The 17,571-nt window shown below is 41.2% G+C and overlaps 1 protein-coding gene across 10 annotated transcripts in view; it reads right to left on the reverse strand.

Moving 5' to 3' along the window:
- The window catches only part of LOC121293192 (serine/threonine-protein kinase WNK1-like), a 209,452-nt gene that overhangs the window by 50,213 nt on the left and 141,668 nt on the right, over positions 1-17,571 (reverse strand). For 9 of the 10 annotated variants that reach the window (XM_041216001.1, XM_041216000.1, XM_041215993.1 and 6 more), the window contains 4 exons: positions 15,441-15,505; positions 11,751-11,910; positions 11,478-11,594; positions 10,948-11,121 (listed from right to left, as the gene is read on the reverse strand). In XM_041216001.1, coding sequence (XP_041071935.1) covers positions 10,948-11,121; positions 11,478-11,594; positions 11,751-11,910; positions 15,441-15,505 — 516 coding nt within the window. The remainder of the gene's footprint in view (positions 1-10,947; positions 11,122-11,477; positions 11,595-11,750; positions 11,911-15,440; positions 15,506-17,571) is intronic. The other variant, XM_041215995.1, reaches the window with a different exon arrangement.

A 17,571-nucleotide genomic window follows, 5' to 3' on the forward strand; every position in this document is an offset into this window, starting at 1 on the left:
AATCTTTTCTGCATCCTAACACCTTCAAATCCTTCATAAAATGTGGTACCCAGAATTGGGCACAATACTCCAGCTGAGGCTAAACCAGTGTTTTATACAGATTTTTCGTAACTTTCTTGCTTTTGTATTCTGCTTCTGCTTATAAAGTGCAGGATGCAGTATGCTTTATTAACCACTTACCCAGTGATTTATGCATATATACACCCAGGTCCCTCTGCTTCTGCACCCCCTTTGGAATTGTAACCTTCATTTTCATTGCTTCTCCTTGTTCTTCCTACCAAAGTGGATCACTTCACATTTCTTGGCATCAAATTTCATCTGCCATTTGTCTGCCCAATTCATCAGCATGTCTATGTCTTCTTGAAGTTTATCACTAACCTCCTTACAGTTCACAATACTTCCAAGTTTTATGTCATCTGCAAATTTGAATTTTGTCCCCTGTATACCCAAATCTAGGCCAATAATGCATCAAGAAAAGCAGTCATCCTAACACTAGCCCCTGGGGAAATCCACTGTCCATCTTCCTCAGTCCAAAAAATAGGCACTAACATTCTCTGTTCCATCACTCAGCCATCTTCACACTCATACTGCTACTGTACTTTTTGTTCCATGGGCTCCAATTTCACTGACAAGCCTAAGATTATGGCATTTTATCAAATGCCTTTTTGAAGCCCACATACACCAGATTACCTTCATCAACCCTCTGTTTCCTCATTAAAAAGCTCAAGTGAGTTATACACAATTTGTCCTAATTCCATGCTGGCTTTCCTCAATTCATCCACACATCAAAGTGACTGTTAGTTTTGTCCCAAATTATTGTTTCTAAAAGCCTTCCCATCATCAACGTTAATCTAGCTGGCCTGTAATTGCTGGGCTCATCCTTACACCTTCTCATGATCAAGGGTGTAACATTTGAAATTTCCCAGTCCTCTGGCACCAACCCAGAATCTAAGGAGAACTGGGAAATTATGGCTAGTGCCTCTGCAATTGCCACCCTTAAATCCCTGTCTCCTCAGATGCACCTCATCCAGTCCTGACGTCTTATCAACTTTAAGTACGGCCAGCCTATTGAATACCCCTCTATCAATTTTTAGCCAATCCAGTGTCTCAACTACCTTCTCTTTCACAATGACTTGGGCGGTTTCATCTTCGTTGGTAAAGACAGACACAAAGTACGCAAATAGTACCTCAGCCATGCCCCCTGGTCTCCGTGTGTAAATCCCCATTTTGCTCCTTAAATCAGTCTCACTCCTCCTTTACCACCCTTTTACTATTTTATGCCTATAGAAAACATTATGTTTCTCGTTAAAGTTGGCTGACAGTCTCTTCTCATTCTCCCTCCCTGCTGCTCTTATTTATTTTACCACTTCCCCTCTGAACTACCTATATTCAGATTGGTTCTCACTTGTATTATCATCTGACATCTATCATATCTGCTTTTCTGCTTTATCTTACTCTCTATATCATGTCATCTAGAGCGCTCTGGGTTTGTTTTCCCTACTTTTCCCCCTCTGTTCCCGAACCATCTCTTCTTTAAAGTCATGCCATTGTTGCATTATTGTTTTGTCTGTCAATTTTTGATTCCAATCTCCCAGGGCCAGATCTGTTCTCAACCCACATAAGTTGGCTGTTCCCCCAATTAACTATTCTTACTCTGGGTTGCTCCTTGTCCCTTTCCATAGCATCATAAGGTTCAGGTTGATACATTCACTGTCGTCTAAATGTTCCCCAACTGACACTCTATTCACTTAACCCACCTCATTCCCCAGAACCATATCCAGCAATGCCTCCATCTTCACTGCACTGGAAACATACAGATATTGAAAACTTTCTTGAGCATACTCCAGAAACTCTTCCTCCTCCCTGCCCTTTACACTGTAACAATCCCAATTTATTGTATGATAATTAAATTCCCCCATTATAACAACTCTAATTCTTGTAATTCTCTGTAATTGCCTTGCAAATTTGTTCCTCTACATCTTCCCCACTAATTGTTCGCCTGAGGAATGCACCCAACAATGCAACAGGATCTCTATTGTTTCTTAGCTCTAGCCAAATACTTTCTGACCTTGAATCTTGCAGGACAGCCTCACTCTCCCGCACAGCAATGTTCTCCTTAATAAATACTGCTACCCCACCTCCCTTCTTTCCTGAACATCTTATATCCATGAATATTTAGTACCCAGTCCTGCCCTTTTTTTGAGCTAGGTCTCCATTATCATCACATCATACTTCCATCTGGTTATCTGCAGCAACAGCTCACCAAGTATTATTTACCACACTCTGTGTGCATATTGGCACAGTAACCTCATTTAGACTTTATTATATTCCCTCTTGCTCTGAACCCACCTTACTATTTCTTAATTTAGTGCCATCTATTTTTTTCAATTCTCTATGCACCTTGGTTTTCCCCTCTAATTTTACCTCCTGGTTCTCACAACTGTCAAGCTGAGTTTAAACATTCCCAACAGCACTAGCCAATCACCCCACAATGACATTAGTTTCAGCTTTGTTCAGGTGCAACCCGTCTGGCCTGTACACAAACCATTTCCCAAGGAATCCGAAGCCCTCCCTCCTGCACCATCTCTCCAGCCACCATTCATCAGCTTTATCTTATTTCTATACTCACTAACGTATGGCACCACGAATGACTGGAGATGATTACCTTTGAGGTACTGCTTGCTGGTTTCTTCCCTAATTCCCTAAACTCTGCCTGCAGGACCTTATCCCTCTTTCTACAGATGCTGTTGGTACCTATATGGGCCACAACCATTGGTGTTCACACTCCCTGTTCAGAGTGCTCTGCAGCTGCTCAGTGACAATTTTGATCCTGGCATCAGGGAGACAACACAGATACACCTGCCTGTTCCATTATCAAATCCCACATCACTACTGCTTTTGCAATTTTCCTCCTGTACAGGTCAGTCAGCCATGAGGCTGTGGACCAGGCTCTAGCTGCACATTTCAAAGGAGTCCTCATTCTCACCAGTATTCAGAACAGAGACTGGTTGGAGAGAGAGATGCACTCAGGGGACTCCTCCATCTCTGCCTACATACCTTTAAGCTGCGTGCAACCCACAAAACTCTGAGTCATGCAGATGTGTCACAATAACGTCAGCTACTGCAGCCATGATCATTATGAATGGCGGAGCAGGCTCAAAGGGCCAAATGGCCTACTCCTATTTTCTATGTTTCTATGTTACTGCTGAAGCTCCAAAGCCTGGATCTCAAGCTGCTGCAGCTGACAACACTTCCTGCATTGGTGGTTATCCAGAACACAAGAAGCATCCTGGAGTTCCCACATAGGTCAGGATACGCATCCATGTTCTGAGTTGCCATAGTATGCCTCTATTAGACTAATAAACTTACTTAAATATAGGCTAACCAATCAAATCAGTTGCATCTGATGTGCTGACGTCAATTTATTTTATAGGGAGGTTAACTGAAATGTTTTTCCTCAACTCTGATTATTTAAACACCTGGAGTTTAATTTTCTGATCATTTCGGACTTCAGTTTTATATCCTGTTATTTCATTTTAACTTTATCCCCTCAATCTGACTGACAAGTTGAGCACCGATTTCAATTGTGATAAATGATCAAATTGGCTTCAGTTTTTATACTGATCATTTAAGTCTTAGTTTAGGGTTGATTAATTTAAAGTAAATTAAAACTTATCACTATACTCACCCCCAAGTGACTCCTTGTCCTGTGGCATCCTGCTATTTTTCTTCTTTCACCTCTCCTGTCCTCTCCCACATCACAGACTGATGCACTCCTGACCTGCCTAGATCCCGGTCTGCTTCACTGTTCTTGGTCTGCTTTTGCACTAATAACACCCTATTCCTTTCAATTTTTTATTTCAACAAATCTCTTAAGATAAAGGCTGAACACATTTGAATTGTGCTGCACTACCCAGCTTGCCAAAATTGCACATATCAACCCTCACTGGCAGCCATGCAGTGCTATCTGTCATTCATGTAACTCAACGGTTTTGCCAAAACTGCCAGCCAACATCGAAACAAAACCAAGTTTTTCCAGTTACTATCCCATGTCATTAGATTCTACGAGAAAGCTTAGAGGAAATGGTCCTTTGTCCTTCTGAAGGCTGGACTTGCTTTCACAGCACTTTACAAAGCAATCCTGAAGATCTGAATGTATTGTATTTTACCCAGAGAGAATAGGAACAGAGGAAGTAACAAATGGCGAACTATTTTTCTTGTTTCGTTAAGCATATGGCCCTTTAAATTCCAGGTCACTAGAAGCCAGAGAACTGAACTATATTCTGATAAACACAGTCACAATCTGGTCATTATGTAATAGCATTTAACAGCAATGTGGCTGATTCTTCCTTGCTTAATTAGGGACAGAAGACAAATAGCAAGTAACACCTATTCTCACATGCACCACTGGAACTTTAATACAACTCCATATTGTCCAAAAATGGACTAGATCAAGTTACCACGTCTATGGCCAATTCACTACATGCGGCAAGTGTATTGGATCACACGGATCTACAAGATGCACTGCAGCATCTCGCCAAGGCTACTTCAACAGCACCTTCCAAACCCACAAATTACCACCTAGAAAAACAAGGACAGCAGATGCATTGGAACACCACCATCAGCAAGTTCCCCTCCAAGTCACTCACCTTCCGGACCTGGAGCTATAATCACTATTCTTTCCGTTGATGGAAGATCAAGAATGAGAGGGTACAGATTTAAGTTAATTGGCAAAAGAAGCAATGGGAACATGACAAAAACCCTTTTTACGCAGCGAATGTTGAGGATCTGGCCTGTGCTATCTGAAAGTGTGGTGGAGGCAGGACTGTTACTGAGTCCCTCCCAAACAGCACTGTGGGTGTACCTACATCACATGGGCTGCAGCAGATCACGAAGGTGGCTCACCACCATCTGCTCAAGGGCAAATAGGGATGGACAATAAATCTTGGTCTTACCAGCGACAGTCACATCCAAGAATGATTTAAAAAGTCAACAGTGCAGGACAGAATAATGAAGGTAGAGCAGAAAGGAAGAAGCAAAAAAGTGAAGATCCAAAACAGTACATTGAAAGAACTGAAATTTAAAATTAGAATCACAGAAAGATTACAGCACAAAAGTCCATTTGGCCTGTCATGTCCATGCTGGCCCACTGCAGTAGCAATTCACTTAGTGCCACTCCCCCGCCTTTTCCCCATAGCCCTGCACATTATTTCTTTTCAGATAACAATCCAATTCCATTCTGGATGCCCCATTTGAACCTGCCTCCACCACGCTTTCAGATAGCACAGGCCAGATCCTCAACATTCGCTGCGTAAAAAGGGTTTTTGTCATGTTCCCATTGCTTCTTTTGCCAATTAACTTAAATCTGTACCCTCTCATTCTTGATCTTCCATCAACGGAAACAATTTGCTCTGTTTAGACCCATGACTTTCACCACCTCAAATCAAATCTCTTCCAAATCTTCTCTTCTCCGAGGAGAACATCCCAGCCTCCCCAATCTATGTAGCTTAAGTCCCTCATTCCTGGAACCATTCACAAAATCTTTTCTTCAACCTCTCTCATGCTTTCACATCCTTCCTAAAGTGTGGTGCCAGAACTGGATGCAATTACTCCAATTGAAGCCGAACCAGTGTTTTACATAGGTTTAAAATAACTTCCTTGCTTTTGTACTGTATGCCCCTATTTCTAAAGCCTATGAAGCTGCATTCTTTACCAATTGCTCTCTCAACCAGTCCTGCCAGCTGCAATGACTTATGCACATATACACCCAGGTCTCTCTGCTCCTGCACCCACTTAAGAATTGTACCCTTTATTTCATGTTGTCTCTCTGCATTCTTCCTACTAAAATAAATGACTTCACATTTCTCTGCATTAAATTTCATCTGCCACTTGTCCCCCATTCCACCAACCTAAGTTCTTTTGAAGTTCTACCCTATCCTCCTCACAGCTTACAATGCCAAGTTTCCTGTAATCCGCAAATTTTGAAATTATGTCCCGTAGACCAAGGTCTAAATCATGAATATGTATCACTAAGTGCAGGGGTCCTAACATCGGTTATGGGGAACTCAACTATAAACCTCTCTCTGGTACAAAAAACAACTATTCACCACTACTCTCTGCTTTCTATCACTCAGCCAATTTTGTATCTACTGTCGCTTTTATTCCATGAGCTACAACTTTGTGTACGACACTTGATAAAATGCCTTTTGGAAATATATATACACCACGTCAACAGCATTTACCTCATCAACCCTTTCTGCTACCTCTTCAGAAAGCTGCAGCAAGACAGTTAAACACAATTTTCCCTGAGCAAATCCATGCTGGCTTTCCTTAGTTAAATCACATTTGCCCAAGTGACTATTAATTTTATCCCAAATTATTGTTTTTAGAATCTTTCCCACCAGAGAGATTAAACCAATTGGCCTTGATTGCTGGGCTTATCTTTACACCCTTTTTGGACAAGGGTGCAACATCTGCAATTCTCCTGTCCTCTGGCAACACCCCGGATCAACTTTACTCCACAATTTCCATTCTCATCTCCTTCAGTATCTTTGGATGCATCTCATTCGGTCCTTGTGCCTTATCAGCTTTAAGTACAGACAGCATATCCAATGCTTGCTCATCAATTTTAAACTAATCAGGTATCTGGACTCCCCCCTCTTTAACCTCAATAGCACCTACTTGCTTGGTAAAGACAGATGCTAAGTATTAATTTAATACCTCTGCCATGCCCCTCGCCTCAGCGCATAAATCCCCACATCGGTCCCTAACCAGCTTCACTCCTTATATCACCCTTTTACTATTTCTATGCCTATATAAAACTTTGGGATTCCCTATCATGTTCTCTTCTCAAACCTCTCTTTTCTTCTCTTATTTGCTTTTTCAATTCCCCTCTGTACTTTCCATATTCAGCCTGGTTCTTAATTGTATTATCCACCTGACATCCATCATAAGCACACTTTCTCCACTTCATCATAATCTACAACTCTTTCATCATACTCTACCTTTCATCTTCGTGGGAACATACCTTGACTGTACCCAAATTATCTCTTCTTTAAAGGAAGGCCATTGTTCAGTTAGTTACTTGCCAAAAGGGAAATTAAGATATTGACATCATTGAGCAGCTGTTCCAAAATTTGATCAGTGAAGCCACCTCACGGCTCGAGTATGCAAATATATGACAACCCAAGTGGAAATGGGGACATCAGAATTTATCATGTTAAAAGAGCAAGCAAAACAGAGAAATCATAATTTGAGTGCCAGTGTAATAAGTAATTTGTTTTTATATTCGTTCATGGTTGAGTGTCACTGGCAAGACTAGCATTTGTTGCCCATCCCTAGTAGCCCTCAAGGAGGACTATCTACTTGAACCGCTGTGGTCCATGTGGTGTAGGTACACCCACAAAGCTGTTAGAGAGGGAGTGCCAGGATTTTGACCCAGCAATAGTGAAGGATCGGTGATCTAGGTCCAAGTCAGGATGGTGTGTGGCTTGGAAAGGAACTTGCAGATTGTGGTGTTCCCAAGTGCCTGTTGCCCAAGTTCTTGTAGGCAATTGATATCTTGAGTTTGAAAGTTGGAAGGCGCTGTCGAAGGAGGCTTGGCAAGTTGCTTCAGTGCATCTTGTATATGGTATATACCGCTGTCACTGTACACCAGTGGTGCAGGGAATGAATGCTTAAGGTGGCGGATGGGGTGCCGATCAAGCAGTCTGCTGTATCCTGGAAAATGTCAGCTTCTTGAGTATTGTGAAGAATAGTCCATCATACTCCTAACTTGTGCCATGTAGATGGTGAACAGGCTTTGGGAGTCAGGTGGTGAGTTACTCCCCACAGAATTGACAGCCTCTGACCTGCTGTTGAAGCCACCGCATTTAAAAGGCTAGTCCAGTTAAGTTTCTGGTCAATAGTAACCCCTAAGATGTTGATAGTGGGGGATTCAGTGATGGTAATGTCATTGAACGTCATGGGAAGATGGCTAGATTCTGTCTTGTTGGAGATGGTCATTGCCTGGCACTTGTATGGCATGAACATTGCTTCCCACTTATCAGCCTAGGCCCAGATGTTGTGCAGTTCTTGCTGCAGGCAGACACTTACTGCTTCAGTATCTGAAAAGCTGTGAATGGCACTGAACACTATGCAATTATCAGCAAACATCCCTACTTCAGACCTTATGGTGGGAAGGTCATTGATAAAACAACTAAAGGTGGATGGGCCTAAGACACAAGCCTCAGGAACTCTGCAGCGATGACCTCGGCCTGAGATGACCTAGTAAGCCAAGTCAATATCAATGGCAAAATTTGAATAAAACCGCTGGAAATAAATAAAAATTTGAAGAACTGCATTTTGCTCAGTCACGTATTTCATTTAAACTAAGCATGTTTGCTCATTTTCTGGGGAGAGGGAAAAGTAATTCAGGGAGGAACAGCATGAGTAGAAGCAAGAGATAGGGAAATGCAATCAGGATGAAGAGCAAAATCAATAACAGCATGAAAATAAAGCGAGTCTGAGAGTGGAGGAAGAGTTCAAGATACATCATACACCACCTACGTCTGTGTTACCTTTTTAAAAGGCCTATCCAATTAGTCCCACTGTCATGTTCTTTTTCCATAGCCTTGCAAGCTTCTCCTTCTCATGCTTCTCTCTAATTTCCTTTTGAAAGTTACAACTGAATCTGCTTCCACCACTCATTCCAGGTCACAGCTTGCAACATAAAAAAAACTCATCTCCCTTCTGGTTCTTTTGCCAATTAACACAAATCTATCTTTGCTGGTTACCAATCTATCCAGTTTCTCTTGATGAACCGTATCTATTTTGAACACCACCAATTTCATCTTCCCATAACTTTCTCTGCTCTAGGGAGAACAATCCTGGTTTCTCTAGGTTCACCACCAAAATTTAGTCCATCATCCCTGTGTGATTGCCCATAAACTATGCTTCATGTTGGGGCTGTGGTCCCTTTAACAGCTATGTTTCTCTGAAAAAAAAATTTGGTAAAGCACCTGGCTTCCAGTAAATGACAACATGACCAAGCCTTCTGAGAGATAACTATAGGGGCGAGTAGATTGTGGGTGTGCTTCTGCTTCAAGCAGTTTTGTTTTGAGTTTAGAACAATCTGGCTGCAAAACAGGGTTCATTTCTTTCCAGCAGAGTTCATTTGAAATTCCATGAGCTAGCTCAAAAAATTTAAAACTTTTGTTAAGTGAAGAATTCCTAACAGTGAGTTGAACTTCTAGGGATAGCCAAGCTGAAAAGCGAGAGAGAGAGAGTTTTAGGTACAAGACAACAGAGTTAAAAAAAATACTAGAACCAGGATAGCTCTGACCCTGGAGGGTAGGAGTCTGCAACCATGAAACATGGTGGAGATTTGAAGGGATCTTCTTGCCAGAAGTAAGCAGAAGGCCGAAGAAACCTCAGCCCTTATACAAATCTTTGAAACAGTACTCAGACCAAGTGGTTAATTTCCCAATTTCACAAATTTCTGACTTGAGTTTATTGGGAGTATAAGTCAAATGGGTTCAGAGGGAAAGTTAAATTAAGAAGTTCTGTTTAAAGTATAAACATCTGTGTTCATTGCGCTTTTAATATTTTCAATGTAATTGACGATTTAAGATAGAGTGTGTTTACTAGTATTCATGTTCTTTGATTTTTGTGCATTGAAATTATTTTGATTTAAACCGTGAACCTTGTGGATTCAAAAAAAAAATGAACAATCACATTTCTAGTCTGACGAGATCATAACGATTGGTGATCTTGTTGAGGGTCGAAACACCAGCTACCATTCTGGTAAATCTCCTCGACATTCTCTTTCGGGCCTTCAAAACTTCTAGGTGAGGGACAGAATTTACTGCAAGAATAACCATGAGACTTACAGCACTCACTGTTTATATACAAATCTGACCGCAATCTCAGATGAAGATAAATATGAAAACTTGGAGATTGCTGGCAGACATGCTGCTCAGTAAGCTGCATGAAAACATTATCTCACCAACTCACCCATGACATGTATTGATTGTCATAAAGTTTCTGTACTTGCTTGATATGTGCAGATTAAACTTGCCACAGAACATTAAGGCTCATCTATTTCAGTTTAATTATCCCTTTTAACAGCATTATGCATCTTAATTAGTACCAAACAACCTCTCTGGCACTGAAAGTACACTTTCACGAGTGTTGAATTTCTTCCCTCATTTAAAATGGTTTCGGAGGTTTTTTACAACATTATACTTGTTTTAATGTTTGTTCCTTTCTTTTTTGCTCTCTTTGAAACCAATCTTTTACACCACCTCTCTATTTTGTTTTTTGTACCTGATTTAACATTAAATTGACTACTCAAACTTGCACATCACGTTCAGGATCGGCACCGTTCATAAACAGTACATGTTGCTTTTTCTGTACACACAGGACTGAGATGCCTGTAAGGGCACTGTGCTATTTGAATCTCTGGCTGCCAGTGGAAAGTTATAGAAATCAAATAGGCAGAGCAAGTTTACTGTTCATTCACCAGCAACAGTAAATTTCAGTAGAATACTTAGTGATTTAAAGGTTTAAGATGGGAAGGAGGCACAGGGAATATAGAGACACACAGACGTAGAAAGAGATGCAGTTTGTGGAATTTGATCAAATCACATACATGAAAAATCAAAGGAAAAAGTTTGCCTGTTCCTTTCTTGCATACATTCCAGCAGCAGGTGTCATGTCTAGACACAAAGGTAAGATATACGAAGATCTGGTGTGAATGGGAATAAATCTGTGCCTTATTTGGACAGACTGACACAATCACTTCCCATGGTCAAATCAATATCAACACAGCATTTTAAAACCAACTAAATGGTCCTCCGGGTTCCAAATTTTGAAACTCCAGTAACGAAGATCTACAGACAGACTAGTATTGGCTGTTAAAATTAATTGAGTGTTTTCCATTAAATAGTAAAGCAATCCACAGCATACCTGTGCTTGATTAAAGCAAGCAGCTACCTGGGCTTTTACAGTCTCCAATCCTTGATCACCTTCGGGCTCGCCACTTGGATCTTCACTCAGCATTTCATCAGCCTTCTCAATAATTTCCCTTACTTGGTCAATAAATGATTCCCTCTCAGTCTCCAGGATAAACTCGTTCTGAACCTGTATCAGAGAAGACTGCACATGATTCTGACAACTCATGCCTTATTCAATGTTTTTTCCTCACCATCACATAAATATGCCACTGGAACAGTTGTAATTATTTATTCCATCAAAATTCATCATTTTCATAACTTTGGGCACCTCAAATTTCCCCTTAACCTTCTCTGGCCTAAGAAGAACACCACCTTTTTCTGCACATAAATTCAAGTTCTTAGTACTTTCACCATGTAGTAAACATTATGCACTTCATTTAATTTTCTTGTTATAAATTTAACCTACCTCCCACCACAAAATCAGCATTTTATTCAACAGCTCACTCAAAATTTCTCAAGCAATTTCAGTGATTTTTTACTCACCATAATAACTGCTATCTCTATAGGATTGTCACCATCCAAATCAAATTTAAAAGTAACCATTTTTCGATTGTGTGTTTCCAATTGGCATTCCACAACCCGGTCTCCTTTGTTTGAAACCTAAAAATAAAATGCAATGCTGCATTATGCATTCAGCTTGGGCAAAATTTACAAACAGGCTGAAAAACGTGGTGCTGCATTATTCACTTGAGCCTTCCAACTAATCCTCCACATGCTTCACTTTCAACATAACTTTCTAAAACAACGGATGCTTACATTAAGAATTCGTAGCTTTGGTCTGGATGATTTTTCATGCCGTGAACGACTCCTCACAGATTTACGATAATGCCGCTTCGCTGATCTCCCTTCATGTCTCCCACTTGCTGGAAGGCCTTCATTTCCATCACTCATCCCAGAAGCAACATCTGAGTGAGCACTGGAAATCAAAAAACAACAGCTAAACACATCTTTAAACACACTGTTTTGAAAGAGTCACAAGTTTAAAGTAGAACACATGTCCAACATACAGGATACCAAATATCTTAACATCTGAAAATAATAAATCTTTGGTTAATTTTGGCATAGATCTTTCATCAAAATTGAACACATTCTGATAAAGCAACCACACCTAAAAGTCAATTATCTCTACATATTGACTTGCACCACATCGCCAGCACTTTCTGCTTCAAATTTCAGATTCCAATCATGTATAGATCTTGCTTGTCAGCTTTGAAAAGTTTGTGGTTAAGATATTCCTAGAAATTAAACAAAGATGTATGAAAATCTAAAAGGGTTCGGCGACCACTAAAGTAGACTGCCAACTGGGGGAAAGTGGGGGAGCAGGGGCTGGTGGGTAGAGTGTACGCATCCGGGCAACAGTGAGGGCCCCCCCACGAGAGAGAGGGAGAGGGAGGAGCGAGAGAGAGAGAACAAACACGAACGCGTGGCAACAGGGTACCTGCATGGGCCCCAGTTATGCCTTTATGGGGTATGTGGAACATTCCTTGTCCCAGTCCTACTCAGGCGCCTTCCCACAACTCTCTTTTCGGTACATCGATGACTGTTTCAGTGCCACTTCAGGCTTTCGTCTGGACCTGGACAAATTTATCAATTTTGCTTCCAATTTCCATCCCTCCATCACCTTCATGTGGTCCATCTCTGATACTTCCCTTTCCTTCCTTGACCTCCGTCTCCATTTCTGGTGATAAACTGTCCACCAATATTCACTACAAGCCCACTGACTCCCACAGCTCCTCACACCCTGCTTCCTGTAAGGACTCCATTCCATTCTCTCAGTTCCTTTGCCTCTGTCACGATAATGCCACTTTCCAAAACGGTGCTTCTGACATGTCTTCCTCCTTCCTTAACCAAGGTTTCCCACCCACCGTGGTTGACAGGGCCCTCAACTGTGTCCGACCCATCTCCTACACCTCCACCCTCACACATTCCTCCCCCTCCCAGAACCCCTTGTCCTCACTTTTCACCCCACCAGCCACCGCATTCAAAAGATCCTCTGCCATTCCCACTTACTCCAGCACGATGCCACCACCAAACACATCGTCCCTAACTCACCTGTCAGCATTCCGTAGGGACCATTCCTTCCAGAACACCCTGGTTCACTCCTCCTTCATCACCAACACCTCATCTCCGTCCCACAGCACCTTCCCATGCATTCACACAAGGTGCAACACCTGTCCCTTTACTTCCTCCCGCCTCACTGTCCAAGAGCCTAAACACTCCTTTCAAGTGAAGCAGCGCTTCATTTGCATCCCCTTCAATTTTGTCTACTGCATCCACTGCTCCCAATGCGGTCATCTCTACATTGGAGACACCAAACGCAGACTGGGTGACTGCTTTGTGGAATACCTTCAGTTTGTCCGCAAGCATGACCCAGGCCTTCCTGTCGCTTGACATTTCAACACCCCATCCTGTTCTCATGCCCACATGTCCGTCCTTGGCTTGCTGCAATGTTCCAGTGAAGCTCAATAGAAACTGGAAGAACAGCACCTCATCTTCCGATTAGACACTTCACAGCCTTCCAGACTTAAAATTCGTTCAACAACTTCAGATCATGAACTCTCTCCTCCATCCTGAACCCTTTTTGACCCCCTTTTTTCAATATTCATTCTCATCTCATTTTTATTTTTTATCCACTTATTTTTATTTATTTTCATTTTTATTCATTGTTTTATCCCCAACTTTTATCCAATTGTCAATCCTTTTTCCCACTAGCATCCCCTCCCCCACCCTCACAAGAACCATCTGTCACTTACGTCGTTCTTTCCAGAGTGCTTACCCACGTCCTGCCATTATCACATTCTGCTTTCTAATCTTAATGCCACCTCTTTGCCAGTATCACTATCATTAACGCCCTTTTGTCCATGACATCTTTGGCAACCTCTCCTTTGCCTCCACCTATCACTGGCCTTCTATCCAGCTTCACCTACTCCACCCCCCCTTAAACAGTATAAACTTAATTACATTTTTACTTCTCTTTAGCTCTGAAGAAGTCATAAAGACTCGAAACTTAACTTTTTCTTCCTCGCCAAAGATGCTGTTAGACCTCCTTAGTTTTTCCAGCATTTTCTGTTTTTGCTTGCTTTCAGTGATTGGTGTACAAGGTATCCCTTTGTATATCATTTCTAAATCTATCACCGTTTAAATAAAACTCCGCCATTTCGTTTTGGCTACCGAAGTGCATAACTTCACACTTATCCACGTTATACTGCATCTGCCATGTATTTACCCATTCACTCAACTTGCCTAAATCATCTTGAAGCCTCTTAACATCCTCCTCACCACTCACATTCCCAAGTTTCGTGTCTTCAGCTAACTTGGAAATATTACATTTGGTTCCCTCATCCAAATCTTTGATGTATGTTGTGAATAGCTGGGGCCCAACCATTGATCCCTGCGGTACACCACCAGTCACTGCCTGCTACTCCAAAAGACACAGTTATTCCTATTGTTTCCTTTCCTGTCTGCTAAACAATTGCCAATCCATGCCAATATATTACCCCCAATCTCATGTGCTTTAATTTTGAACACTAACCTCTTATGGAAAACTTTATCAAAAGCTTTCTTAAAATCCAACCACATCCACTGGTTCTCTCCTATCTATTCTGCTAGTTAATCCTCAAAAAGCTCCAGTAGGTTTGTCAAATGTGATTTCCCTTTCATAAATTCATGTTGACTTCATCTAATCCCGTTGATATTTTCTAAGCATCCTGTTATCACATCCCTTATAATAGACTATAGTATTTTCCCTACCACTGATGTTAGGCTAAAAGGTCTAATTTGCTGTTTTCTCCCTCCCTCCTTTAAACAGTGGGGTTACACTTGCCATCTTCCAGTCTACCGGGACTGTTCCAGAATCTACAGAATTTTGGAAACTGACAACCAACCAACTATTTCCATTGCCACCTCCTTTAGTGCCCTAAGATGTAGATTATCATGCCCTGGGGATTTATCGGCTTTCAGTCCCATTAATTTCTCCAGCATTTTTTTTTTTAGTAATACTAATTTCCTTCAATTCCTCCTTCTCACGAGACCCTTGGTTCCCTAGCATTTCCGGCAAGTTATTTGTGTCGTTCAATTTGCAGATTGTTTCCATCATTCACATGAAATTGTCCAAATTTAAATTAACAATGTAATGCTGTGCCAGCCGGAAACAAAAACCAAAATTGGGAAAATAGATGTCAGAAGCAGACAACCACCTTGATCCATCCACAGTCTTAGCTTCACATTTATACAGAGCACAATCAAATAACACATTTCTAAACAAAAAAATTGAGTTCTGTCTGTGTGTGTTTTTTGGAATGTGTCACAGGCCAACGTGACATATTAGCCACAAAATAGTTGTGCATAGATATAAGTGCAGCATACAAAGCTCAAAGAAAAATGCGCTACTTGTCATGGAAATCAAAGTTGATTTTTTTTTCTTTAAAATAATTTTAAAATCATCACCTGTCCACTGATGAGCATAATTGTAACTGTTCTGCAGGCAATGGCTGCGGAGGAGCCTGGATCACCTAAAAGCATAAAAAAGATCAGTGTTAGTAACTACAGACATCCACACGCACACTGAACAAGGGTGAACATTTTCTTCTAATAATGTCACGGTCTTAATGTTACTGCTGAATCACAAATTCCACAGAAATAACTTCCGTCCACATGTTCAGTTTTGCCTTTCATGAGCCCTATGCTACCATTCCAAACATAATGGAAGCCAAGCAGCATTCTTCATGATTTGTTTAACAACCTAGTGCCTTCAAGGGAGGAAGCGGAAGGAAAGACAAGGAAGGGGGAGAAGGTGGGGAAACTTCCTAAACTTCGGGTGGGTGTCTCAATAGCAATGGACTTAACCTAACAACTGTAGAATTACGTGCACTTGGAGGTTTACATTTCACTGGTCTGATACTGTTTCCAATCATTTCAAAATTATAAGAACAAAGTTTTCAAGGGCTGGTTCCTTCCATTAAAACATCTCTGGTCAAGGCTGCCAGAAGGGGGAATGTGACGTTGGCAGATGGAAAGCACCTAGGAAGGTGACGGAAGCCAGGCAGAGGCAATGATTTGGGATAAGATTACTGCATATAGCAACAAGACTGTTTTATCACAACAGTGTGGGAGCTCTTGTTCCCTGTCCACTGTAAGATTAGCTTCAGGGAACAATGTTGGCTGGAGAATAAAATAAGCAGCAGAAAATCATCCAGGTTAGCTGGGGTTGCCATTTTGGGCCCAAGTTACCTGCCAGGAGAAGAATATCATTTAAAGTAATTTAGTATTACATAGTAATTATATAAACAGATTTAAAATTTCACCACCCTTTACCTTTAGCAAGATAACTAGAACTAGGGGTCACCGTTTAAAAATAAGGGGTCGCCCATTTAAAAGAGAGATGAGGCGAATTTTCTTCACTCAGAGGGTTGAGACTCTGGAATTCTCGTCCTGAAAAGGTGGTGGAAGCAGAGTTTCTGAATATTCTTAAGGCTGGGATTCTTGGTAAGCAATGGGGTGAAAGGTTATCGGGGGTAGGTGAGATGTGGATTTCAGGTTACTATCAGATCAGCCATGATCTTATTAAATGGTGGAGCAGGCTCAAGTGGCTGAGTGACCTACTCCTGCTCCATGTTCATATGTTCATAACTAAGAAAGGAGAAAACAAAGCCTCCAAGCCAATGAGTGGTCAGACCACGGAACTGCTTGCAAATTCAATCCAAGCTTTTCAATAGAGAATTGCAGTCAGACCTTTACGGCTGATAAATATGAACTGAGTGATCCAAATGGGAAACCCAAAGAGCGCACCACCTACCAGCATCATGTGCTGCTACAAATCTAGATGCGTAGATTAGGTTTGTCCAATATATGACCCAGTGGCCAGAGTCCAGCCAGCAAAGGTTCCTATACAGCCCACCTCGAGTCTAGGGCCTAAAGTTTAATGTAGGGCAAAAAAAAAAATCAATGCCACTAAATCAATTTGAATTTTTATTGAAGGCCTTTCTGGGATTTTTCCTGCTGTTTTGGGGATTAAATTCCACAACTTTATCCATTGTTGTGCAGCAACTATAAATGAATGATAGCATTTTACACCAGTAAATGGCCTATACCATTATATTGGGCAGTTGGTGAAAAATAGATTTTATGAGAAATAGATCAATGGAAAAAAGCCAGATTTTCTTGACACTATCAAGAAGGGATCTGGAATGAACAAGCAGCAGAAACACGGCTGGGGAAACCAACTCAGCAAAAATAAAACTGTTTTCAGAAATACAAATAAGAAATTGATTCAACCAGCAATCAAAATTGTAAGCAGCCATTTAAACAGGAAGCTGGAGTGGTGCCAATGGCACCATTAATAACAGAGCTGGCATGAGGTTAGAAAAGTGGGCCCAACATATACATCTTTTGAAGTACAAATAAAGAAATATATCCAGTCAACTACTGAAGGAATTATAATTTTCAAATTACTTCACAGCATCTATGAGCTGGAACAAGCATTTTTTTAAAGCAGAAACAATGACAAAAATGTCCAGTCAAATAGAGCTGCCCAAGAAAGCTGCATGAAACTTTAAACAGCATTTTTTTTCGAAGCAGT

Source organism: Carcharodon carcharias, chromosome 21 (genome assembly GCF_017639515.1).
Source record: "Carcharodon carcharias isolate sCarCar2 chromosome 21, sCarCar2.pri, whole genome shotgun sequence".
NCBI lineage: Eukaryota > Metazoa > Chordata > Chondrichthyes > Lamniformes > Lamnidae > Carcharodon > Carcharodon carcharias.